The 26,030-nt window shown below is 34.2% G+C and overlaps 6 protein-coding genes across 9 annotated transcripts in view; 2 read left to right on the top strand and 4 right to left on the bottom strand.

Annotated features, from left to right (window-relative positions):
- The window catches only part of LOC119632575 (eukaryotic translation initiation factor 5B), a 48,205-nt gene extending 37,224 nt beyond the window's left edge, over positions 1-10,981 (bottom strand). Inside the window, exons 1-4 of the mRNA XM_038025545.1 lie at positions 10,607-10,981; positions 8,859-10,405; positions 7,347-8,802; positions 7,150-7,282 (exon numbers count right to left, since the gene is read on the bottom strand). Coding sequence (XP_037881473.1) covers positions 7,150-7,282; positions 7,347-8,802; positions 8,859-10,405; positions 10,607-10,677 — 3,207 coding nt within the window. The 5' untranslated portion in view covers positions 10,678-10,981. The remainder of the gene's footprint in view (positions 1-7,149; positions 7,283-7,346; positions 8,803-8,858; positions 10,406-10,606) is intronic.
- Positions 10,982-13,421: 2,440 nt separating this feature from the next.
- Positions 13,422-14,506, bottom strand: LOC119632581 (MICOS complex subunit MIC13 homolog QIL1). The gene is made up of 2 exons (XM_038025554.1): positions 14,348-14,506; positions 13,422-14,257 (listed from the first exon to the last, which is right to left on the bottom strand). The coding sequence occupies exons 1-2, from the start codon at positions 14,356-14,358 to the stop codon at positions 13,927-13,929; spliced, it is 342 nt and encodes a 113-aa protein (XP_037881482.1). The 5' UTR covers positions 14,359-14,506; the 3' UTR covers positions 13,422-13,926.
- A 594-nt stretch (positions 14,507-15,100) lies between these two features.
- Positions 15,101-16,400, bottom strand: LOC119632578 (26S proteasome non-ATPase regulatory subunit 14). The gene is made up of 2 exons (XM_038025547.1): positions 15,391-16,400; positions 15,101-15,320 (listed from the first exon to the last, which is right to left on the bottom strand). The coding sequence occupies exons 1-2, from the start codon at positions 16,153-16,155 to the stop codon at positions 15,159-15,161; spliced, it is 927 nt and encodes a 308-aa protein (XP_037881475.1). The 5' UTR covers positions 16,156-16,400; the 3' UTR covers positions 15,101-15,158.
- Positions 16,401-19,510: 3,110 nt separating this feature from the next.
- Positions 19,511-21,720, bottom strand: LOC119632576 (nedd8-activating enzyme E1 regulatory subunit). The gene is made up of 7 exons (XM_038025546.1): positions 21,440-21,720; positions 21,225-21,389; positions 20,795-21,167; positions 20,593-20,728; positions 20,400-20,530; positions 19,755-20,340; positions 19,511-19,686 (listed from the first exon to the last, which is right to left on the bottom strand). The coding sequence occupies exons 1-7, from the start codon at positions 21,505-21,507 to the stop codon at positions 19,574-19,576; spliced, it is 1,572 nt and encodes a 523-aa protein (XP_037881474.1). The 5' UTR covers positions 21,508-21,720; the 3' UTR covers positions 19,511-19,573.
- A 118-nt stretch (positions 21,721-21,838) lies between these two features.
- LOC119632580 (CCAAT/enhancer-binding protein gamma) lies at positions 21,839-23,560 on the top strand. Of its 3 annotated transcripts, none has more exons than XM_038025552.1 (3): positions 21,839-21,944; positions 22,626-22,848; positions 22,920-23,560. In XM_038025552.1, exons 2-3 carry the CDS (start codon positions 22,723-22,725, stop codon positions 23,139-23,141), a joined length of 348 nt encoding a protein of 115 aa, XP_037881480.1. In that variant the 5' UTR covers positions 21,839-21,944; positions 22,626-22,722; the 3' UTR covers positions 23,142-23,560. The 3 variants fall into 3 exon arrangements, with proteins under 3 accessions (XP_037881480.1, XP_037881481.1, XP_037881478.1); XM_038025553.1 differs by lacking the exon at positions 21,839-21,944 and adding an exon at positions 22,119-22,175; XM_038025550.1 differs by lacking the exon at positions 21,839-21,944 and adding an exon at positions 22,272-22,386.
- Positions 23,561-23,744: 184 nt separating this feature from the next.
- On the top strand, positions 23,745-25,398 carry LOC119632579 (iodotyrosine deiodinase 1). Of its 2 annotated transcripts, none has more exons than XM_038025549.1 (2): positions 23,745-24,006; positions 24,073-25,398. In XM_038025549.1, the coding sequence occupies exons 1-2, from the start codon at positions 23,829-23,831 to the stop codon at positions 24,759-24,761; spliced, it is 867 nt and encodes a 288-aa protein (XP_037881477.1). In that variant the 5' UTR covers positions 23,745-23,828; the 3' UTR covers positions 24,762-25,398. The 2 variants fall into 2 exon arrangements, with proteins under 2 accessions (XP_037881477.1, XP_037881476.1); XM_038025548.1 differs by having other exon boundaries at positions 24,070-25,397.
- Positions 25,399-26,030: the final 632 nt, after the last annotated feature.

Genomic DNA, 26,030 nt, shown 5'->3' with positions numbered 1-26,030 from the left:
AATATATATATATATATATATATTATATGTATTTATATATTTTATATATATATGTATTTATATATTTTATATATATGTATATATTTATTTATATATGTATATACATATTTTATATATATATATATACATATTTGTAAGCGTGTGTGTATGTTATTTTTGTGAATGAATAAAACGTTCATGTTAACTCAAACGAAACAAACGTGTTTGTTTTATAAATGAATGAAATAAGCGAAGGCGGCATAGCGTGAATAAATCAATAAACATCAGAACATGGCAACTGGCAACCGAGTAACATAACAATACAATTTATACTTCGCTCTTCGCTAGTTGCATTTATATATATTTTTATTTTCATTACATTGCTCTACATTATTTTTACATCACTTATATATACGGTATATATATATGTATATATATATATATATATATATATATATATGTACGTAAAACAAATTTCCCAAAAATGTATCAAATTTGAACTCTACATAAGGTTTCTGGTTTTTTTTTTTTTTTTCTTTTTTGTTTTTTTTCTCAAGTAACGTAAGTTTCGTGTACAAATGCATGGGCACTATAAGTAGGCAGATAAACTTATATGTATATAAAACGGCTTGCGTTTGCTTTGGAATTGTTCGTCTATCAATACTAGCAAAACGTTTTCATAAGACGTACACAGGCATGCGAAACGGAAAAATAAGCGGAAGTTGCGTAAGCACTATATCTGTACATACATGCGAACATATAAACATAGATACAAACATATATTAATATATCTGCTATACCAATAGATGATGATCGAGGTTATAATGGGTCTCGCGTTTCACACACAATTCATCGCAGCCAAAATTGCAAGTTCTTAATAAAGCTACACAAACATCTAAATCTGTTTACTTGCTATTAATTTACAATCGGAAAAGGTGTCCTAGAAAACGAAAATCTTATCCAACATTACAAGCATTTCGCAATTAATAATCAACATCCTACTGTGGACAGAAAGTAATGAGACTGTATTTTCAGTGTTTCTTTGGCAGGTTGCTACGACTTTTGGAAACAGCTGATATAAGTTTCGAGACACATGCCCTATTAGTTATAGCGGATTAGTAATAGCAACGTTTTTTTTCTGTTTAAACAATCTTGTCGTGAGCGATTTTTTTTTTTTTTTTTTTTGTTCACCTGTGGCACTACATGCACCGGATTGTTAAGCTGTTTGCGGGTCATAAGCATAAATCCAAACTTTATTCCCACTCATAATACATTTTAAATCATTATCACTCGTGAAAAGCACTCCTTTTGACTCTCTCTAATACGGTATTGCGTTTCAGGGAAATTCAAAACACTAATAATATGAGTAAAAGAAGAAGACACCCGAGACAAGTCCAAATCATCCTTCAAAATAATTTCTATTGATCATTTCAATATGAATCTTTTCAACAATATATACAAGGTACCTCTGAGTCAATCGGCGCTTGATACATACTCAAGCTCTTCTTTGATTTTCATAATGTTTTCATCAATAGCCGAGATTGATGGGCTTCCGTGAACGAGTCTTGTCTTCTCCTCTTCTTGTGATCTTGATAAACAACTATCGCCGTAACACTTTTCCAGTATTTTTATTTGTTATTGTTTAAAAAAAATAAAAAAATAAAAAAAAAATAAAAAAGCTGCTCTTACTCAACAGGCCTGATATCTCGACTGAAACGATATACGTAACGATATGATAGCGCGGAAGACAGAAAAAGGAGAATATACGCGCCCGTTACGCTTTAGCGACAGCGGTAAATCATTTAAGTCGGCTTTTACCCTATAGCAAAAAGAGATTTCGTCCCTTTTAGGTCCTAATATGCTCCAGAAGTGTCATCCATCCATCGTGTAAGTGATTACTATAGAACTTTTCGAAATTCGAGTCGAAAGGTGAAACAAGTGATTGCTGCAGGCCTGTATTGAGGTCGCCTTTACAACTTAAGGCAACTTGCCAAATTTCGCAAAGAGAAAAACAAATAAAATTCGGACGAAATAAGATCCGAGATATACGATGGTTGCATACAAACTTCTCAACGAAATTCCTTCAATTTTTACGAACGCATTAAAAATAACGTCGCTCGGCATTGACATTGTGGAGACAATGCCTGTCTTAGCATTGGAGCAAATCACGATGCACAGATCAAATAACAAACCGTCAACTCACGTCGCATGAATTTCGGATTCAATTTAAAAAACCACTTTTTCACACATTATTGTCATATTTGACCTACTTTCCATAGCCGGACATAGTGTACAAGGTCATAAGGTGCAAAGTGTTGATGTTTCCCAATTTTTTTTTTTTTTTTTTTTTTTTTGAAGAATTTCATTGACCAACAAAAGATCAACAATTTGTCGACCAGAGCGCAGCGCATGCAAGTGCAGTGCAATAGTGCTTACACTGCGGGGAAGTGAAAATAGGCCCGCATTTTAGTGTACTAGTCGATACCGAATCATTTGCCGAAATTGATTTTCGCATCGCAATTTTTGAAATGTTCTGACGATATTTTATGTGTTTTGACACAAGTTCGAACGCCATTGAAAATGGACGTGAACAAATTGGATAATGTGAGTTAATTTTTTGAAACCTTTCGCATATAACGGTACCTACGTGAAGAGTCAGCCAAAATAAAAAAAGTATCAATAAAAATTTATTCACAATGGCTGTTTGAAAGCGAAACTTGAAACCTGTGGGGATCACGGTATGGTAGACCATATCTCACGTAAGATTTCTAGTGAAAAGGAAGTCTTTAAATAGCAAAAACATTCAATTTTTAGCAACTTTATGATGAAGCTGCAGCATAAGTAACGAATAATGAGAACCTTGGCGAGAACAGTCCAAAAGGTGAAACCAATTTAATTTTTTCCTTTTGAAATCTATTTATTATTCCATATATATATGTAACTCAAATAATATTTCTTATTGAGAATGCGGAAGGTATTCATAGTACACAACAGCATCGAGATAGCCGAAGAATACCGTTAACACTACCTTGTTTTTTGAATAGGTTGGCCCGACTTTTCCAATTTCGGGTCATCTTAAACAAAGTCTCACAATGTAAAAATCGGAAAGTTTTTAAAATTTTTGTGCCGTACAAAATTAAAGTCAGCTTAACCACTAATGATGACGACGTTTTGTGATGTAATATAGGACAGAGATGATCGTCATAATGCTATCAATTTAGAAAAACATATTTCTTGTATAGGACGTGCCTGCGCAATCTAACTTATTAGGTGCTTGCACTACCAGAAAGATGGAAAAATGTAGAAAATTATCGGAAATATTCGGATTAATGTAAAACGTTCTCAAAATTAACGCAAGCACCTAATAAATAGTGATCGTAGTGGTATGTCTTGAACAAGAGCATTGTCACGGATTTACAAAACAATTTTGTGACAACAATGAGTGTCTTGTGTGTATCAAATCTTCCCTGAAATAATTCATAGGGAAGGCTTTTCCAATCCCTTTTTAATCCTGTACGTCCTATATGGCGTCATCGTCGTCGTCGTTCCTTTTTTTTTTTTTTTTCCTTTCATTGAACACGGCATATTAATTAATATGTGCGATATACGCTCGATGAGAGGAAATTGCGAGCAACACACTATAATTCAGTATAGAATATATTATATAAGCGAATTCACTATATATTTAAAATGTTTTCAACATTTTTAAGCGCCTCCTACCAATAGACCGAAATGGCGATAATGCTTTGATCATCTTGCTTATATTAAGAAATCGGTACCGATATTTAATTATTTCCGTGCAAGTCCAATGCGGTGGGCAAATTCCACATTTGCATCCGCTATAGCTTTGTCAAGAGGATTTCATGCGTTGTATGCTATGCGTTCCTAATATGTGTGGATTTACATTTAAGTTACATTTCAGTTTTTCTTAGTCATGTGAAACTTGAAAAACAAGATAAAGGAAAAAAATCGTATGTGCGTTATGTGCCCGTTACGAAACATTACGAAAGATTTCTTAGAAATAAAATTCCATATGGCGAATCAATTTTGCGCGGAGCACTTGACGAATCCTGGGAAACTTTCAATAGCGGTATGTTCTGTTTAAATTAGCCCGGTCGAGCTATCTGGGAAATGGGTTTCTTTGTGGCACTCATCATTATTGCTTTTAAGTGCGACACAATCAAGTTAACTTAGAGGTTAAATTACTTGTTATTGTATTTTCTTGATTTCGATTTGCAATTAATTATCGATATCAATTTTTAGAATAGACCTCCAATCAGATTCTAATAAACAATGCAAGTCCAAAATAGCTGAAATTAATTTTAAGCAAGAATAAAATTATATACAACTTGGACTGATCGAACCTGGTTAAGTAAATTAGCTCACTGTTGTAATCGGTTTACGAAATGAAGAGTAATGTGTTCGTTATAGCAATCAAGTTGAAAATTATGTTCACGTAACAGATTATATGAGTGTAAACATTTCACATTGCATGTCTTTAACGTGACGTGACATCTAATACCGCAACCATGAACATTTTCTGATATATGCAACATATTGTTGAAATTTCCGAACGATAATTAATGAAAAAGACGCTATAGATAACCTGATGCCGGATGGACGCAAGGATTATTGAGCAAATAAAACTAATTCTCTCATTTCGCTAAACTGTGGATGGACGGCTTAAACCAACTCTTAATCTGAGTGCAATAGAGGGCCAAAAGGGGAAGATCAAGTTTGTTATTTTGAATAAATTTCCGAGATCATCATCGTGATGCCAAAAAAAAAAAAAAAAAAAAAAAAAGAAAAAATTAAAAAAGGGTTAAATTATGAAAAAAATTAAAAATTTAAAAAAAAAAAAAAAAAAAAAATGCTCTTGTTAAAGTTTAGATATCTATGAGGTATGAGGTATGAAAACTACATTTTTACAATCATAGTAATACATAAAGATATAGTAAGCTTGTCGGATTTTTATAATTCCCAAAAATACATATTTTTAATTTTCTTATATGATAGATTGCAAACACTTGATACACGATCTAACATAGTATCTGTCATATATCCTGTCGGTCACATATTCATTCAATCAAAATAAGGAGTATATAAAAAGAATATTTTTTGAAAAAAATTTGAGGTAAATATATATTTATTGAAACACAAAAAATCCCAAGATTTGTCTTAAGGCAATTATTTAATTTGATAACCATTAAGTAATTTATTTCATTGCATACATATAATAATAAAGAGTTCTTGGATGTTTGCTCTAACGAACGATTTATTATTACTACACGATCTTCAAATTCACATATTAACTAAATTCGTTGGCACCTTACAATCATGTCAATACGAATCTACACTTTGATGCGGCGTATGACGACCTGCATACTACACATCATGTGATGTAAAATATTACCAAGTCGACTTAACAAGTTCATATTTTAATAAAATGTAATACAAATCTTATTTAGTGGTATGTTTTCATTACAATGTTATAAATTAAAAAAATATGTAGTATACAAGTACGGAAAGCGAATGTGATCTGTAACTATGGTAAGAAAAAGGAGCGCTGCACACAATGCAACAATTGCAAGACAGTAGATGAAGAACTATTATAAGGCCATATTTCATTCGGGAACACTTATTTCCTCCTCCTCCCCCTCCTCCTCCTCCTCCTCCTTTTCCTCCTATTATGTCCCTGAACTCCTACATGTTATATAAAAAAAAAAAAAAAGAGAAGGAAAAGGAAAAGGAAAAGTAAGAAAATTATATTCGATCGTAATCGAATCTTTTAGACCCATCACCGTTGTCCCTAAAATGACTAAAAAAGGAGAAAAGAAGAATAAGGTGGACGCGGCTGATTTTGTTTGATTTTATATGATTATAAGAATGGAAACCAAGAATGCTCCCCCTGTTATACAAACGTTTGGGAGTTGTAAGCGTATTCGTTGAAAAGTTGGCATAGTATTCAAATTCTTTTACAAGTTTGTAAGCGATATCTTCATTTTTACGAAAGCGAGAATATTGGCCACATTTCATACTCCATAGTTGAGCAGACGGAAGAAAGCTGGCCGAGAATTTGCATACTTTGTGGGAGTTTCGGAGCCTGTTTATGAGCGTTATAAAGGTATTGGAAAAAAAATTCCATTTTTTCCACCTATAACAGTGGGTAGGCGTGCTCAACTTTTTCCATTTTTGTACAGGTACTACAGCCTAGCCGAAAGAATATACATCTAAACTTTCGCAGATTTATTTGATGTAGTTTATGAGTAATCGATAAAAAACCAATTTTTTATTCCATTAGAAAGGCAGAAGTGTTCTAAGTTTACGAGGTACTGTAGCCGTGTGCTTCGACCAATTTGGATCATTTTCAACACCACCACAGCATACAAGCACTTCCAATGTTTCTACCAAATTTAAAGCCCATGGCTTCATATCTTCGATGAATAGAAAGATAGCAAATCAGATGCCTTCTAAAAGATGCCTTAATCCCAGACAGATCCAAAAAAAAAAAAAAAAAAAAAACGCAAACAGGAATAAAATTTCTTCCTTTTTTTTAATTTTTAGAACATATTCCTAAAGGAATATTAGACAACATGTTGCCAATTATATATATGTATTCGAATCAAATTTTTCAGATATTTGCATTATTAAGATTATATCTATATGTATAAATAAATAAATATTAGTTTTCATTATTTCGTGCTTTCGGTCATTAACTCGCTTTACATATTTACTTTCTTTCTTTCGCTTGTAACAACTAGATAAAAATTATTTCGTCATTTCGGAGGAATCCGCAATATATGCAAGTCGGGTATAGCTTTCTTTTATTTATGTGATTTTAAGCAAATATTTCGATAACATATTTTTTTGTTACGAAATAATTTAATTTTTACACGCACAACCAGAGCGTTATTGTTCAACTCAGATTTCGAAGTCATCCGCGGTAAGGAGACAAAGTTCGATTCTTTATCTTAATTTCTCCTATATTGAAGATTCAAATATAAGACATGCAGATAAATGCGACTAAACTCGTTTACACTGACACATTGATTTGAATTACATACACGCCGGTCTGTCAAGCGAATTTTTCATTAGTTGAAAAACAGTCACACTCAGTATTAAAAACCCATTAAGACTATTTGTAAACAAAAAAACATTAATCGTACTTACCGGTATTTTAGAACCACGAAGAAATTCTAACAGAGCCTCCAATGATCCCAATGTCGAAGCTTGTACATAAACTCCAATTTGTGCCAACTTAATGTGACTTAAAGCGCTTTTAAGCTCACGTGCGACCTCTTCCCTGAGTAGGAATAGTACAAAGATCAAATGAATTGTGAAATAGAGAGACAGGCACAGACACTTACTTGCATATTTCAATTTCGTCAGGCTTATGTGCGACCAATAAATTAATACCAGCAATGGCCTTGTCAAGATCCTTTGCTGCGATTTTAACACCCTGAGCTGCCTTAATCTCTTTATGCTCAACGTAAGCATTTTTGACACGTAACTCTCTTAACGGTTGTGGCATTAAAAGTGAACGTATCTGAGTCACAATCGGGCCGTCAGTACCGGCTACTACCATAGTTTGACCTTCACGTAGCTTGCCGTTGATCAGAATGGTATCGATTGTGGTACCGAGACCCGGTATGGCTTTCACTTCTAAAACTGTCGCCTGCAGCTCCTCCGAGTACATCAACCTTTTGGCCAACATCTTTTGACAGAATTCGATAATAAGGAACAATAGATTGCCCATACCTTCGCCAGTAATGGCACTTGTAGGCACCAATGAAATGTAAGATTTAGGATCGTTGTTTTCATAAAAAAGAGCTGCATTCAATCCTTGTTCGGCAAATTGTAGAATAACGTTCTTGGCACGCTGATTAAATTCTACTTGGGTATTAGGCTCTTGCTCCTTCAGTGCATCCCGTATATCACGTCGCGCCAATACTTTCCAATCATAGAGACGATCGATTTTATTTAGCGCTACAATAAATGGGCATTTCTTTTGCTTTAATAAATTAATTGATTCAATGGTTTGCGGTTCTAGACCGTGCATTATATCAACCACCAAAATGGCAATATCGCAGAGAGACGAACCGCGATTGCGTAAGTTGCTAAACGATTCATGACCAGGTGTATCAATGATTAGAAGACCAGGCAGCTTAAAATCAAAATCAGTGGAACCACGTACAATTTTTGCTTGCTCTTTAATAGCATCAATGGGAACATTGGTTGCACCAATTTGTTGAGTAATGCCTCCGGCCTCTGAATCTTGAACATGCGTGCGACGTAATTTATCTAAAATTTTAGTTTTGCCGGTATCTACATGACCAAGCACACAGACAACGGCTGCCCGAAGATCTTCGGTTGTGCGATTCTTTTCAGCATCTTCTTGACGTTTTATTATACGACGTTCAGCTCGCAAACGTCTTTCCTCCGGATCGTTGGCATTAATTGCATCAACCCTTTCTTCAACTTCAGATTCCAATTCTGGTTCCGATTCAGACTTGAGTCCATTTTCGGAATCGCTGTCATCTTCCTCCGAATCTTCGTTATTGCTACCAGTATTTGATATTGTAATACCTGTTGCAATAGCGCCATTTGAGTATCTATCTTCGTTGTTGGTTGAAGTAGTTTGGGATGTATCATTAGCTTCATCTTCGGTGTCAGTTGCATCCCATGATTCTTTAACAGTATCCTCTCTCTCACTAGTTTGCTGAGCACTGGCTGCTGCGGCCGCCGAAGCTGTTTCGGAATTGGCATCTCCACTTTGCTCTTGACTGGCTTGTGAGCCCTTCTTTTTAGGACGGATTCGGGTCCCTAAGTAAAGGTATAAAAATAATTTGCTGGATTAACTAAATTCCATTTTTAATTACCTGGTCGAGTGGGTCGCTTCTCTGTGGGATCCGGTATTTCAACGCCTTGGGCCTTCAGGGCTTCTAACATGGCTTGTGCTCTGGCACGATCCTCCTTTTGCCGTTTAGTAAGTAGTTTACCTTCTGCTTTTAAACGAGCCTTACGTTCAGCTTCCTTCTGTTTTTTCTTCTCTTTCCTTTCCGCTTCTAAGCGAACTGCTTCTAGTCGCAATCTTTCGCGTTCTTCTTCTTGCCGAACACGTTCTTCCTCAACTTTTCGCTGGCGTTCCTCTTCCTCTTTGATTTTTTTCAATCGTTCTTGCATTGCAGCTACCATTGCCGATGACATGCCCTTTTTCTTCATATCTTTTTTATTCTCTTCTTCGGCTTCTGCTTTTTTATCTTTCTTAGTCTTTTTCTTATTTTTTCCAGTACTTTTTGTGCCCTCATCTTCCAAGCCTCCACCGTTGCCGGGATCTACATAAGCTTCTTTAGGTTGACATATGACTGTGTCCTCTGGTATTAAGGGAACAAAGGCCTCAGTTTCTTCCTGTTTTGATTGAGTTTCTTGGACAGCTTTTTGTTTGGCTAAAGCCGCTTCTCGTTTCTGACGTTCCTTCTTTTCTTTCTTTTTCTCGGCGGCAGTCTTAACAGTAGTAATCTCAATTTCATCTACATCAGCATTGGCAACATCTTTGTTCATTACTTCCACTTCTTTTTCCTTAATTTGTTTTTTACCTTTTTTCTGCTTTTCTACGCCAAATTCATTTTCTATCCAGTCTTCAGGAGAAACGACGGATGCTGTTGTGAGGGCGACTGCCGCTTCTTCATTGCATTCCGCCTTAAGTTCTGCCAGAACTTTATCTAAGTCTTCATCGTCTTCCTCGCCTTTTCCCTTCCGCTTACCTTTTTTCGTTTTCTTAGCCATTCCTTTCTCGATGGCTTTTTTAGGTTTTTCATTTTGTCCCTCATCGTCGGGTTCACTTTCGAGTTCATTTGTAGCAGACGTTGTGGTGGGAACGACCGGCCCTCCTTTTAAATTCTTCGCCGTTGCATTTTGAAGTACATTTTGATTGAGTGTCTTCAAATCATCGGTTTTTCCCATTGCTTTTTTGCTTTTCTTAGCTATTCCTTTTTCACTACTTTTTTTAGATTTTTCATTTAGCCCCTCCCCATCGGGTTCATTTTCAAGCTTATTGGCAGTTTCCTGGGCAACGTCATCTTCTTCACTGTCCATATCCATAAGCAATCCAAACGCAGATTTCTTAAATATTTTGTCTTTCTTTTTGTTCCTCATCTGAGAATCAGTCTCTACGTTTGATTCGTCTTCATTTATAGACTGGCTGTCCATATTATCCTGCTGGACCGGGTTGTTTTTGTTTCCTTTGGATTTCAAGTTGAGCTTCTTAACGTCGCCAGTTATGCCTCCCACGTCTTCATTATCTTCCGCAATGGAATCATTACGTTTCTTACTTTTCTTTTGTTGTTTGTTCTTTTTATTTTTAGCTTTTACATTTTCCGCTTCTTCAGCACCGGAGTCAGTGACTGTTTCCTGGGGTTCATTTTCCCTATAAGACACACGTATAATTATGTTACCAAATTTATATTTAGTATATGCAAATCAAAATTCACGTCAAGTAAATATTTCTGGAATTAGTTTGACAACGTAGCACTTTCTCTAATAAAGCAAGGCAAGGCGAACCTTGCCTGGCCTGTCCAATGAATATACAAAATTTTATTACTTTTGAATACTCATCTCCTTTACTTACATCTCTTCACCAGATGAAACTCCGGTATTTGCTGGAACTATCTCTTTCTTGCCCTTTTTAGTTTTAACCATTTCTCCTCGCGTAATTTCAACACGTTTATTCGTTGGCACACCACCACCACAGACGACGGTTCTGTTAAATGCACAATATTACGATATTTAGACAACTCGGACCGCTATTTCTTCTCGGAAGGAATAGGTGCGAAAAAACACAAATTTCAAATGTTTGAAAGAAATTAACTTTGCAAAAAGCTGTTGAATTAACTGGGCTAATTTCGCCTTTCTCTTGTCCACAGACTAGCTCGAAAAATTCTCCTATTGATTTTGCTATGTTACCAGGGATTTCAAGTTGAAAATTTTATATCTATTTTGAATGCGCGTTACCAATTGCTATCAATAATTTTAAGTGGGAATTTACCTAAAAGATATTTAAGGGACTGACACAATCGTGCGGTTCTCGTTTTTCGGGTTAAAAAGTCTCAAGCAGTGAACACAGTGAGAAGACGCGTTGGGTTACATTAATATTTGATAAGAAAAAATAGGGAAATCGATGAAAATGTAAATAAAAACATATGATTTGAGAATTAAAAGGAAAAACGGAAGAAGTTAGTATAAATGTAAACAATAATTTTAGGGAAAAGAATGGCACAAAAAAGAATTAAGAAAAGGAGTTTAAAAGAAGAAGCATAGAAATGGACTTCACTGAGGCAGTTGAATGAAACAAACAAATTGCTTAAACGATTTGAGTTAAAAAATATCTTTAAGACTAAAAATAAATCTTATTTATTGCTCGTTCTTCAATCCCTATAAAATAATATACGCCATAGAATACAATTTTAAGTCGTGTAACTTAAAAAAAATTTAAATTAATATAAATTGAACATAAACTAAATAAATAGTTTCGAAATTCACAATAAATTATCTTTATTTTCCCTTGTGCGTTTTTTCTTCTTGTCTTACTTGCATATATATACGTGCAAAACGAGAAAAGCTGTGCCGCATTTTACAGTGCTTTAAAGGTACGATAATTACCTTCTGCAACATATTGTCGTAGTTACTCGTCATCGATTGTCGTCACATTATGTTGTTAATAATGGCTTTGTTTAAACGTTTTTCGCATTCGATTTTTAAGTAAGTTTCATAACAAATTTTTTAGACCTTAAATATTCAATTAATCAAAGTTAATATTAAATTTATCAAAACTCACCACTCAATTTTGACATAAAAATGGCATGAAAAGCGTACGTGATCGCGACCAATTATGGTCTTCGTCGTGAATGAAAGCTACGTGATTAACTCGCAGGCAAGAAATATCAGCTCTTCGTTTATAAGAATGTTAACAAAGTTGCCCCATCCTGATGGGAAAATAAAAAGCAATTGATACTGCATACGTTACATTAACCACAGATTTTTAATATTTGAAATGTTTATTTATTCATCGCAATCGTGTTATAATTATTTTTGTAACCATTGAAACAGATAAAAACACTATAGTAAGACACGATCTACACTTCGCCTCATACTGTTATTCATATAACTTTCTTCTCAAAATAATGATGTATTATATGGGAAGTATTCCGTTCGGAACCATTTTCAGCACCGTTCTTCCTTGGCACAAAATATGCCTGCGTACCAGATTTCATCGAAATATCTCATAATTCTGGTCTTGTAAGTTGAACACAAGAAAATAAGATGAACGGACGGATAATCAAGTTTAGATCGATGCGGAAGGTGATTGTGAATCGTTCTGTATAATACAACGTGGGTATGTCTAAGTACTTCTACATGCTCATCAAAATATCGAAAAAATTGCGACCTGTAAATTGAATACATGGACACACATTCGGCTTAGATCGACCCAGAACATGATTCTGAATCGATCATTACAGTCAAATGCGGATCTATCTCAAGCCTTTCTCGGCGTTGCATACGTCCGCACAAACTTAATATATCTTGCATCACCAATGGTGTTGGGTATAAAAACTTAAAAGCCTTCTGAAAAAAGGGATTTTATTTTTTATAGCAGTAAAGTTTTGTGTATTTTGTATTATAAAACTGATGTAGTTGCCATCACCTTTGTTCCACGTATTAACTCTCTTTTGGCACGTTGTGTGCTCGGCGGGATCAAGCATTTAGAATAGCCACTATAATAATATGAACGTAATTCTGATTACAAACGCATTAAACAATTTAAACTTTGACGACTTGTCGTGTGGCGGCGATTTGCATATTGCAACAACAAATTATATTTTTGTTACTTTGGGGTATCTGCTACCAAATTAAAAGTATTGTTAGAGAATGTCAAAAAAATGACTTTTGGACCAGAAAAGTGGTGTCAATCAGAAGGTTTGATAATCGGATATAACAACAGCTATTTCGAAAAACACGACCGTCACATACGACGCGAAGAAGTGGATTTCGGTTCAGTGTGACTGATTTGAAACTCGAGCATGATTCTGATGTACACACGAGCATTGTATACGTCAACAGGGTGTTACAAGATTAGCTTCTAAAAAGCAGAATTTTCTGCATCAACTTTTTGATGGCACAGCAACTAGCTTCTAAAAAGATAATGAAGAGACATTAATTATGAAACCTTATTTTATAAAAAGAAGCGCTAACTTTTAAAAACACCTTTTGCTTTTTCACTCTGGGTGTATATTTTTTTTCTTCACTAAGAACTCTTCGCACAAATCCTCTTTAAAAGGCCACATAGAAAATTTCATTTTCTCGATAGTCGCAAAACTGCTTTAAATAATACCTCAAGTATCCGGGTTACAAAGATTTTTTAATTTTCTTCAATTATTCGATGACAAATGTCAATTTGAATTTGTCGAGAATATTTATTAAGCACAAATAACATGGATCTATTATATACACATCGACGTAACTTGTGCTTTCTTTTTTATGTATACATTTACATTACATGAACACAAACAATATGCAATTACATCTAAGGTTTTTAACAAACTTTTAAATTAGCAAGCAAGAAAAGCTGCAACCAGAGTAGATAAAAGAACGATGGAACTTATCGAACTTATTGTGAATCCGCGTAACCAATATCTGAATTATTTAATTTTTTTTTTTTAATTGTTGCATTGTGTTCTCGACTGATTGAAGAATTTAGATCAAAATAGTTTCTCCTCCCAAAATTGGATGTATAAAAGTTCTGGGAGATTGCATTTGTTGCAAGAATTGCCAGTAATGGATAAGTATCCACATATATATATATATATGCATACATATGAATGTACATTCGTACAAACATTGATATATTACATGTTACATATATATAAATGCATATATATACATACATTGAAATTACTGAGATGTAGGCGGCTGAGAGAAATTTTCAAATGTATCCTTTGCCTTTTTCATTAATTGGCCAGTGTAGCAAGGCAACATTTCAATAAAATGGAATGTATTTTTGACGCTTTGATTATAGTAGTGCTTGGCCAAAAAGCTAAATTCTTCAGTTCTAGGCAAGGAAGGAACTTCAAACGGTAAGTGTCGCTCTAAACGATTAACATGCGGACGTAGTTGATCTTTAATATCATTATACAATTGTTCAGTCTCCTCTGGACTACCCCAAACACCGGTCTTCTTGGTATAATATACGGCGCCAATAACTACGCCTGTGCGTATAAGAAATCTGAAATAGATGTGTATTTTAAATGAAAATAAATTACGTAAGTTATCAGTCCATTTTCCATTTTTTAATGGAACTATTTGTACTACGTACCCAACAACCATCTCTCAAAATCAAAAGTGTGTAAAATTATAATATATATGTGAAGAGACCGGGTGACCACAGCTTCCCCTTTGCTTGCACTTCAATAAATACCAAAAATTTCAATAATTTCAATTGCAAATAAAACTATCAAGACGTGAATGACCAGCTGGTTGTCACAGTATTATTTCTTAGAGTTGTATTTTATCGTATCAATAAAACATATGAATTTAAAAAAAAACTATTTATAATTTTTAATTAAAGAAAATTTAATTCAATTTTAATAATCAAATCAACAAAAAAAAAGATTTAATTACCAATAATTAAGTCAAAATTGAACTATTTCAAAATAATCAAAAGTTACTCACTTTTTCTATCTTTTTATTCTATTATAATGCATTGTTGAACTTACCCATTCTTGCACATCTACTTATATCATTCTTGTTTAAGCCAGAGTGAAATAGGTAGGTAATGATTTGTGAAAAAAAAAAAATTGTTAAAAAAAAAGAGGGGTTTAAATCCAGCACATCAAATAAATATTTGTTGATAATAAGATGTCAGCCAACTAGTTAATCTAGTTTGCCAAGAAGACGGTTTATGAAAAGATGGAATTTTTTCAAATTATAAAATTAATGTTATGTGTTTTTTTCACAATTTATTTTTTTTTTGGTTTTCATATTATTATGTAGAAACCATTAAAGTTTATATGAAATCTTAAAGAAACATGACATGAGTATGAGACAATTGAAAAATAAATGCCCGATATTATAGCGCCTTTAATAATAATAAAAAGGCTTTTCTGTGTTGCTCTCTTATAATTTTCTCATTTAAAAACAATAGTATCCAGCATAGCACCTAAACATTGAACAATGTTATTTTGCATAACTTTATCAACTTTCTCTTCTAAATGCCGCTTGGGATCCTGTTTACCAACATTTTTGATAGCCAACTGTTCAGGAGTCATTTTTTCCTCATCTTCTAGAGCCTTTAAATGTAACATAGGTATTATTTATATAAATTCTTCTGCCCATAATATAACATATTTAACACATTACCTTATTATAATTTTTAGCCAATTCAAAAATTTCTTGTACCGTATTCTCATTGACGGTGCAATGCTCATTATAATCGGCCAGTGTAAGACCGTCTTTCCATGATTTTTTGTGCAAATTTAATAACATTTTTTGCTCCAATTTATTTTTCCGATAATTAATACTAATTGAATAGTAATGGCGATTCAGGCCGTGTATTAAAGCCTGTACGGAAGGTTTTTGCAGGTGTCCCAAATTAGAAGTAGTTTGACGAGGTTCTTGACCCAATACCATCATATTGGGATTGATTAGACGAAATGCATCAATAACCACTTTACCCTTAACGGACTGTATAGGATCAACGACGACAGCCACAGCTCTTTCGGAGAGTGCCTCGAATGACTGTTGTGTGTTAATATCTACTCCGGACAACCAACAACCGAAGCCGGGATGTGAATGATACCAACCTACTACCATTTCAGGCCGTCCCGTTTGTCTTAACATATCCAACATTTTTGCCTGGAACACGGGATCTACTGCTTCCACTGAGACTCCAGTGCCAGTCTGAGGCATAGCGAATACATCTATAACTCGCACGGTATAATCATCGACAAACTCACCCAACATTAAACCCATCACTTCCATAGGTACTCCGGCTCGACCATGTTTAAGCATTTTTAATAAAGCCAGTGATGAGATATAAACCTGTTCAGCGGTGTCTACGACAGGAGCGTCTGTTGGTTGCGGTGCTTGCGGCATAGCACCGCCCAAACGTAATAAACGATCCATTTAAATTAAATCAGCAATCATGATTTGATATGAATTTACAAAAGTTAGCTAAAGATTTTAATATATATTTCCAATATTTTTTGCTTGTATATTGAGTTAGGATGGACTAAGCCAATGAGACTTGTGGCTTATATGTCCAGATAACAAAGAGTAGTAATTTTTTTTCTTTTTTTGGGTTGTTGAGTGGAGATAACAGTAGTAATTATATGAAAGAAATATAAATAGAAAACAAAAAGACTGCGGCTGCTACGGCCAATATGTTAAGTGTAATTGTAGATTATTGAGTTGTTCAAAGGGATGTAAGAATAGTGTTGCAAACTTTGCCTGAAAAAAAACAATGTTGTAGAGAAATATTGCCATGAATTAAAAAGATAAATTCAATTCTCTAATAAAGTAAGTTAGTTCCCTGAGATGGTGCCCATTTTTCGCTGCCAAGAGATCAAAGAAGATACCATGTAATTTGAATAGGCCAAAAGAACTTCTAATAGCGTCTAGCCTGCAACATCTGAAAATTACATAGATGTTCAGCAGAGCCGCTAATATTACAAACCTCACAAATATCACATGGTGTAGTACGAATTTTTTTAAATATGGTTTATCATAAGTGTGGCCACTCATAAGTCTATAATGAATTTTTTCCACTGATAGAGGTTTCAAAATAAATATGCGACTTAGTTTATAGAAAAGGCGATTGGATTTGTCCCGCGCAATCTCTTTAAACTCATCATTTAGCTGTTGAAAGATGTGGTTACGAACTGCACGTATTGCTTCGTTGGGAGTATATTTGATGGATGAAATTGCCCCATCAAGTCCTTTTGCATAAAAAGTAGCTTTTTCATTTTAAAAAAGCCGCAGTGACCAGGTATACGAAGAAGGTGATAGTCATCCACTTAAGATTCATATAGCATCCAGTGCGTATCAAATACTACAAATATTAATTAATTATCTGCATCTTTTTTACTTATTCGAAGCAGCGTTGACTTATTATCAGCAAAAACGACTAATTTTTTATGACAGTTCACCAACACTATGTCTGATAGCAAGCAATTCAATAAAAGTCGAGGAAACTTTCTTCGTGACGCTGACTTTGTGTACTATTTTAGATAGATGCTTCACTTCCGAGAAGCTAGAGATGGAACATTGAGCGGAGTATATATCATAGCCGTTGTTGTAATAAAGAAGAAGATCTTCTTGACATAAGATCCTCATACAATATACGTTGAAATTGTGCTTCGTAGTAGAGATCGACTCAAGGATGCTCATGAAGACTTTATATATATTAATAACAAAATTTTAGAGATGGATTGAATTTATCTTTTAAAAAGTATGACGGGGATTTTGATAATAAAAAGGACGGATTCATTATCTTGTTTAGTTCCTTAGCAATACTAAAAGCAGCTCTTCCGGACCCGGGCCATTCACCAGAAATAATATTCAGGAGTTAAAGGGGTTTGTCCAGTATAACGTTTTAATATTCTATTTTCAAATATTTACATCGTTTCTCACACATTTTTTTGGAAATTAACAAGATGTAGAATGTGCAAATTGGATCTTAGACGTGACTAATGCTTTGTACACTGTCGAAGCTGTTTTGGGCAGCTTACCTGATTGACTGTCATCGATATCTTTGATTATGTTACATCCAGATTAATGCATAACTAGGTATCTTTTATTATCATGGTCGTTCCCATACAGCATTGTTATTGCCACACAACTCTTTAATCATGCGAGTTTTGTGTGCACCCTTTTGGCCCTTCTAACTGCATACCTACGTCCCTTCAGTACCTTCATATATTCAATATCACTGTCTGGATAAACGTATTTACCCATTTTTTTCCTTGCCCCTTGATATATGCGACAGAGTATTAACAGGGAAGAGTTTCACCAAGGTTTACGTGAGAAGGAATCAATATTAGAAAAGTTGGTTCTAACAGACTTGATCTCAGATTGAAAAATACTTCGAATTGACGATAAATTAGATGTGAGAGGTCAACTTTAGACAGACGATCCATTAGGAATTTGTGTGAAATAAAATTCTCTATTTCTTAGACAGAATTGCTTCAACTTTGAAATAAAATGGGGCAGTGCAAACCTTTTCCAACTGAGATACTTGTAGTAGTCCAGTTGAATGACAAAATAGACGAATTAGAGAAAATTAGATCCAAGATTGTGCTCCCCGTGCGACCACTTCGATTAAATTAAATCTGCTGGCATTGATGACATTTACGAGTATCTTGCTCCAGCTAAATTTACATTTTGTTCACCATCAGAGAAAGTTACATAATCTCTAAATTTCATAGTGAAAAGTTCGTGCACTAACGGTGACTGGAAAGTAGCATGATGCTGTAAAAAGATTTCTTTAAGATTCAAGATTTTGATGATGATAATGTCGACAGCAGAATTCTAGGGCAGAGTGCGTCTGAAATTGCTACATTTCTTAACTGATACTATATTAACACCGCCGTGGTCATCACCACTGTCATCGCGGCAATTGTCATCTTTCAGAAAAACTTCACTTGCAGATGCAAAAGTTAATGTTATTTGAGTTCAAGGAAAAATTTAAAAATGATGGGTTACGTCGTATATTATACTGTAAAAAATCAACATCCTATTTTAAATAAATACGGCATACCAGAGGATTAACTCGAAGTACTAGACTCTTGATCAAACCGAGAATTAGCGCAATTTTTTTTTTTTTTTTTCGAATTTATTAATACGAAATCCAGAGGGACCATCGGACGGATAAATTGTTTAATCTCAGGTATTAATCTTTAAAATTCGGAAGACCGCAAATCATTGGTAGGAATTACTGGCGCTTGGAGGTGGACTGGGAGCAAGTTTCATTATCATTCTTGAAAGAAACCGCAGACGAGTCCACGAATTATCATTAACAACTAGCCCGCATACTGGTAACATTCCCTATGTCAAGGGGCGTCTCAATAAAATATAGGCAGATAAATGAAAAGAAGAAAATTGTTCAGCAGTTATTGAAGTCTAACATAGTTGCCCATTACTGACAAGTAGAAAATACCACCAAACCCAGTGGACGGGGTTGGTCGCCTACGCTTCCTTTCCAATTGCATATAGAAACTTTCTTAAAGCGTAGGTGGGTACTATTTATCCACTCACCAACTACGCCTTCAAACTGTAATGTCCTGGTTTACAGACTTGCCATACAAAATAAATGCTTCTTCTGACATTTGTTCGTTTTCACTCATATCGATCACTAATTCTTCGCCAAATTAGCGAAGCCTTCCTTAAGCTTTCACGGCATAAAAATTAAAAAAACACATAAAAGCATTTTTACTACAAAAAATGTAAAAATCATAAGAGCAAATTTTGAATTTTCTGAGGTTTAAAATTGTTTTTCAATTATACTCTCACACTATACATACAATTTAGAATGAAATCAAAGCTTTTACAGTTTAAGGGAGATAGATTCTGTGGTAATGCCATTAAACAGGAAAGTATTGTCAATTGGTTTGTACTGTTTGGTTATAATTTTAATAACTTCTTGGGCAGCACATCCGCCTGAAAAATTAAAAAAGTTCACAGTATACATTTATATTGGTCTGCACACATGCTATCAATCGATTTACCAATGAAAGCCGACGTTGAATGCAACTCGGACCCACCGTAATGACAAATCTCATGAATGATGTCATCACTTAGATTGGCCGAAGACATTCCCCCATCCATGAAAATTTTACTAGCCACTGACTTAAAACGAGCTGTATCGTTCTCCACATAATACTCTCCTGGGATATTTCCACATTCACAAAGAAAACGCTCGTAAGTTCTGAGGGCAATATAATATTCCATTAAAGTCCCTTTAAATTCCATATCATCGACGGCGCATAAAGAGTTAAAGTTCCTTTTATATTCATCGGCAATTTTCGATCCTCTAATAATTGTAATACCAGCCGCTTCGCGGCAAACTAGCCGAACATCTCTTTCTAATACAGTGTCACTTTGCAAGCCGAGTTCCTTAACCAAAGATTGACAACGCCGATAAACCTGATCGGCGTCGTGCAATGCTTGCTGACGGTAAATATTTTGAAGATTTATATATGAATTCGTGTCAGCGGTCATATCTGGTAGAACACCAGAAAGAGGAAGTTGTCCGTTGTTTTCATTTTGAACAAAGTCTTTCATGGCCTTCATCATTATCCAAAACGGTTTGCTCTAAACGAAAAATACTTTGATCGAGCTGAACCAGCTTATTTCCCAAATATAAAGTTAACCTTCTTGTTTAAGTTCTCACAAGCGTCATCTTCAAAAATTTTTGCCAATTCTGGTGAAACATTTCCCCCACCAAAAGCAGTATTCACGGCTTTAATGGCTTCTTCAAAATTTTCTTCATTTGAAGACATTTCTATGTATATAGATACATATTATTACGATTTGTATTTACAATATTTATGTTACGCCAGTTACCTGCCTTTACCATGTCTCGTAACACGGACTTTTCTTTGTAATTGCAAGGTGCACGATTGCTGTTCTCAGCTTTCCACTTTTGCAAATACTTAAATAGGACAAAAAGCCACGGAACTTTAGTTGTCACTTCAGTTTTCTGAAGGAAGAAAACAAAAAAAAAACTTTACTTAGGCGTTCAACAGTGCAGCAATGTATGAAAAACCTCAAGGTGCTCTTTTAAACTAGGAAATGGATGCTCCAATCGCAAATCGTTTTGACGGTTATCAGAATGACTTTCAATCACGCAATGCTCTCGTATTTGTATACGTATTGATCCCAACATGCCTAACGAACGACAATATATAAATGGTATATCTGCTCGCCATAAAAAATCAGATAAATTCAAAAGAGATTGCTCATTCAAATTAGATGCCACCACCACATCGAAATTTTCAAGGAAGGTTGGTCGATTTTCCAATATATATTCTACACTCTCCTCAACAGAATCACCTTTGACGTCGGTATTTAGTTCTTGCAAAAATTGCATGCAAATTGTTGCCTTAGGTTTTCCAATGCTACCAGTCTCCAAGAAGAAACTGCAGAAAGTAAATGGGTTATTTAAATAGCGCAATTTATAATTTTACATTATTTACTTTGGACCCAAATCGTCCTCGACAACTTTGCTTCCATCGACAATTGTGAACGCTCCAATTCCTGGTAAAATTATTCCTTTAAGAATCTCACATCCCAATCCATTGGCATTGATCAAGCAAATGTTGGCATTTTCTAGCATATTTTGACCATGTTCACCCCACAGCCTAAAAATAATTTGTATACTTTTGACTAATCATTAAATTGCTGAACAAACCTAAGTTGTCTATCGTATTTCCGGTTTTTATCCGATTGATCAGGCGATTTAGAAGTTGGAGACGCCATTTCCAAATATAAAATACGAAAAAAATAAAGTAGTTACTCTGCAATGAAAATTATGCGTCCAAAACCCAACCGGCCTATTATTTTAATAATGAATGTAATTTATACAACGCACTCTATTCAAAAAGATTAGAATGAAAAGTAAACAGAGAGCACATCTGAAACAGTGTATTTATTTATCATAAAAGAGCAAAAAATTATTAATTGTTATTGATTGCTTTTTCTGTTAGTAAGAATACAAATTGCAAAATTTCGAACAAAATGGTGGATCCTGCACTAATATTATTGAAATTAGAAGTAGAAAATATCATTTATATTTTCTTCGCATATAAGAAAAAGAACATCTATATGTAAAAACCTTTCTTTTTTAAAACTACTTTTTGCATCCCTAAAACCCAATGTTGTGTTATTTCTATTTTCGGGTTAAAAAGTCCCGAGTGGTAAGCTCAATGCAAAGCCGCGTTACCATATTATCTTATCGGAAAATGTAAACAAAAAATATGGATTTAGAACCAGAAATAAAGACAATTGTATATGTGAACAACAAATATACGAAAAACAACAATACAAAAAATTAATTTAACAAAATTTTAACTTCCGTATGTTTTTATGCTGTGGTTGGTAAAAACACAACCAACTTCAGCGTATAACTCATCTAGAAAAAAAAGTTGGTAATTACAACACCAACAAATATTAAAATAACCAATAACTAAATGAAATCAAAAATTTAAGAAAAAATTCATTAAATAATTCGAATTGACCAAAATATTCTTAAGGCTGTGAATTTACTAAAAAATAAATTATATGTATATATGTATTACTGTAGATATACGCCATTATATGAAAGCCATACATCGAAATCTTCTCAGCAAACAAAAAAACGTAATAAAGTAAAAATAGATTTAATTTTTGAATAAATATTGACATACAATACAATTAATGTTGTTGCCCATTCGCAATGTCCCAATTTAAATAAATTTTATTAAAGAAGATATGCATTATACGTATAAAAGTTTATGTTAAATTCCTTTATTAGCAAGCGAAATTGTCATATGGCAATACTCTAAAAAAAATATATATATTTTCATAAGCATTTTTTTACAATTTCACAACAAATATAGATATTTGCTATCAAGCTTTCCAGCCGAGTTCGGAAATAGGATAAGATTTACGGAACGCTGTACGCAATTGTAGTAAATACATAGATATCACAGTTATATGCAGAGTAAAATGATAACTGATAATATGCCAGCCAGAAGAAGAACTGGAACATCAAGTAGTCCAAATTTCGACGTCAGTGACAAAGAAGTCGCATATAAATTAAAACGAAAAAGAAATAATGATGTTAGTTAAGTATTTTCTTATCTAAATTTATATAAAATAATTTGGATCTTTTGGTATTTGATATTTTATAGGCAGTGAAAAAGACGAGAGAAAAATCAAAACAGATGGCACGTAGACGCAAGGAGAATGTCGAAAAATTGAGAATCTCAAATAAACAATTGGAAGCTAAGATAGAGGAAGTGAAAAAAAATGTGGAAAAATTAAAAGAAATACTCTTGCATAAAGTCAGTCCAAAACAACACGAGCAAGCTATTAAAAAAATTTTAGAAGAATCATCTGACGCAGATGATTAAAATTATACCTTATCATCAGATTTTCCTTCCAAGTAGAAGTTGGATAGCGCTTACCATCATACAGATCAATTTTTTCAGAGTGTAGCGAAAAAACTTCATCCATAGCGACGGACGAATGGTAGCCTTAATCGAATCCAAAAAATGAAGCTGATTAGCACGGATTATAATCAACTGATGAGATTAGGCCACTACAGCTTTATTTAAATTATCATATCGTTTGTGCAGCCCTGGTTTTGTTTTAAATATATTTGCTTTCGTTTAAGTAAAATTTGTTATGATTTTCTCGCCTACTTTTTTTTTTTTTTTTGCGAAATTCAATATATCAACGAGTTGTTTTCACGGATAGAAGCAAACATCTTATGCATTTGACAAAATTCGATAACACAAATATCGTTTATGTAAACTAGAAGTTAATAAAATGAGATGTGGTGGCAACATTGGCCTGCCTTTGATTCATGTTCAGTTGTGGGAAGTCAACTGCTGAATACTTCTACACTATATATATGTGTACAAGTCTATTTTCACGCAAATTAAATGAGAGATAATAAGATAATTCAGTATATTGCTACAGAATGAATTACTGATAAGAATGGAGGACACATATATTTGCATTTTAGACGTAGATTACGAAATTATGTTAAACTTTAGTTTCTGTAAGAAATTTGGAAGATTTTTGTTAATTTTGCGATGACGACCAATGAATTTTTCGGAAAATCCATTTTTCTGAGTAATTGGTTTTCAATATTATTGGTAACATGTGTAGCAGTTTTGTTAAGGTGCCTGGTAGCTAAGTTTGATGTTGCTAAATACTTGTGGGGACACAATAATGAAGAATTTGTGAGCGATTTGACAAATAATAGCAAAGGTGAGTACTTAAGTTTTTTGAGAAATATATCCATTTTCTGTATTTCCATACTTTTCATCAAAGAAGGCGATTGCGAAGAATACCTTTCCGCTTTACCAGAAGTAGAACATGTGCCTTATTTTGGCGCCACAATAACCTTACCGGGCGGTTCTAAGCAGTTTTATGAAATGGCTAATAATAGACATAGCGTCCGTGCATTTAAGCCGCATCCCATCCCGGCTTTTGATGTTATTGAAAACTGTATTCTTGCTGCCGGCTGTGCCCCAAGTGGCGCACATACTGAACCTTGGACTTTCTGCGTGATTAGTAATAAAGACTTCAAACATCGAATACGCCATATTGTCGAAAGGGAAGAAGAGATTAATTATGCGCAGAGAATGAGTAAACAATGGAGAAGTGATTTACGTCCTTTAAAAACGAATCATGTTAAGTCGTATTTAACAGATGCTCCTTACCTTATCCTCGTCTTTAAACAAGTTTATGGTTTTACTAAGTCAGGAAAGCGTAAACAACATTATTACAATGAAATCTCAGTCTCGATTGCTGTAGGAATATTATTGTGCGCTCTGCAAGCTGCAGGTGTTAGTTCGTTGGTAACAACACCCCTTAACTGTGGAGCCGCTTTATGTCGCCTATTAAAAAGGCCTATAAATGAAAAACTTTTGGTACTAATGCCAATCGGTTATCCATCAGATAACTGTTTGATCCCAAATTTTAAACGCAAAGAATTGAAAGATATTATCTTTGTCAACTGAGAGACACTAAAGTTAATTCTATGAAAGTAAAAACATTATAGTCGACTCATGGCCGACCATCAAATACCCTAAATAGCTTTTTCTATGTAAAAAAATTTTTATGGTAACGTACTAAAAATTGCGCGATATGTGGACGTTAAGACATACTTTTCGTGTGAACCGTTATGCGGAAAGCACCGCAAACCGCTAATTTAGCAAGGACATCTATCATAAGCGCTCTTTCAAAGAAAAGCCACCTGTTATATGTGGCGTTCTCGGGATCTCATTTTCGAGTTTGCTTGCTATATGCACAATAGGTGTGAGAAATGCTGTTAAATCAGACATAGGCTAAAAATTCGTGGTTTTGTTGCATTGGCAGCTTAGAGTTGCATTTATGAGAGAAAACAGCTGGAAATTAAAGTCAAAATAAATTATTTATTTACAAACAGCTAAACTAACACAGACGTTTCAAATTGACAACAATTAATTTTTTTTTTCTTTTACTCTAATTGTCTAATTAATACTCTTCATTTGTCAAAGCTTGTAATCAATTCTGTAGCGTGAATCTTTTCATACACCATCGCGTACAGTCGCTATCATTAATCAAGAGCAAAGGATCAACGAATAATAAAAAGTCATTGCTCTACGAGATATATTGATTTTATCCCCAACAGGCCTAGTCCATTCTACGAAACAAACCGAAAAAGGAAGCAAGTAAAATGTTATTAAATAATCAGGCGGAGTGACAATTGACTTTGTATGTATGTCAACAACGTAAATCAAAATATACATATTGTTACAGGTGCATTTTTGGAAAAGTTCGGGATATAAAAAGAGGCTTCTTAATAGCTTCTAGAAGGGTGTGAAGATAAATTCGAATTTATCTATCAAAGACCGCTACCATATCTCTTAACAGAGCTCTGTACACGCTTTGTTAAATATTTAGAATTACGATGTAGTTGGATGTGGAAGTCTACTCCGTCTACATTAAGAAACGCAAAATATTTTAGTGAACACCTAATGAATCTATATATAAACATCTTGCAAATAAATTAAACAAATTCGAATTCTGCTTATAGGAAATATTTTCAGTGATGTTTTGTACTTTAATATGTTGAACAAAAAATGGCTACATGTACAAAGCAGATGAGTACGTTCGCATGATTCACGCCTATTTTTTAACTACATGTTTCAATCGGTCAAACAATGTGTGTACCAAAATTTCAGTCGTCTATGTTTATTTTTGCGAAAGTGACGTTTCCCAAAAATTACCCGCCAAATTGGTTGGTT

Source organism: Glossina fuscipes, unplaced genomic scaffold (genome assembly GCF_014805625.2).
Source record: "Glossina fuscipes isolate IAEA_lab_2018 unplaced genomic scaffold, Yale_Gfus_2 1, whole genome shotgun sequence".
In the NCBI taxonomy this organism is placed as follows: Eukaryota; Metazoa; Arthropoda; class Insecta; order Diptera; family Glossinidae; genus Glossina; species Glossina fuscipes.
This window is presented reverse-complemented; position numbering and strand designations above follow the sequence as displayed.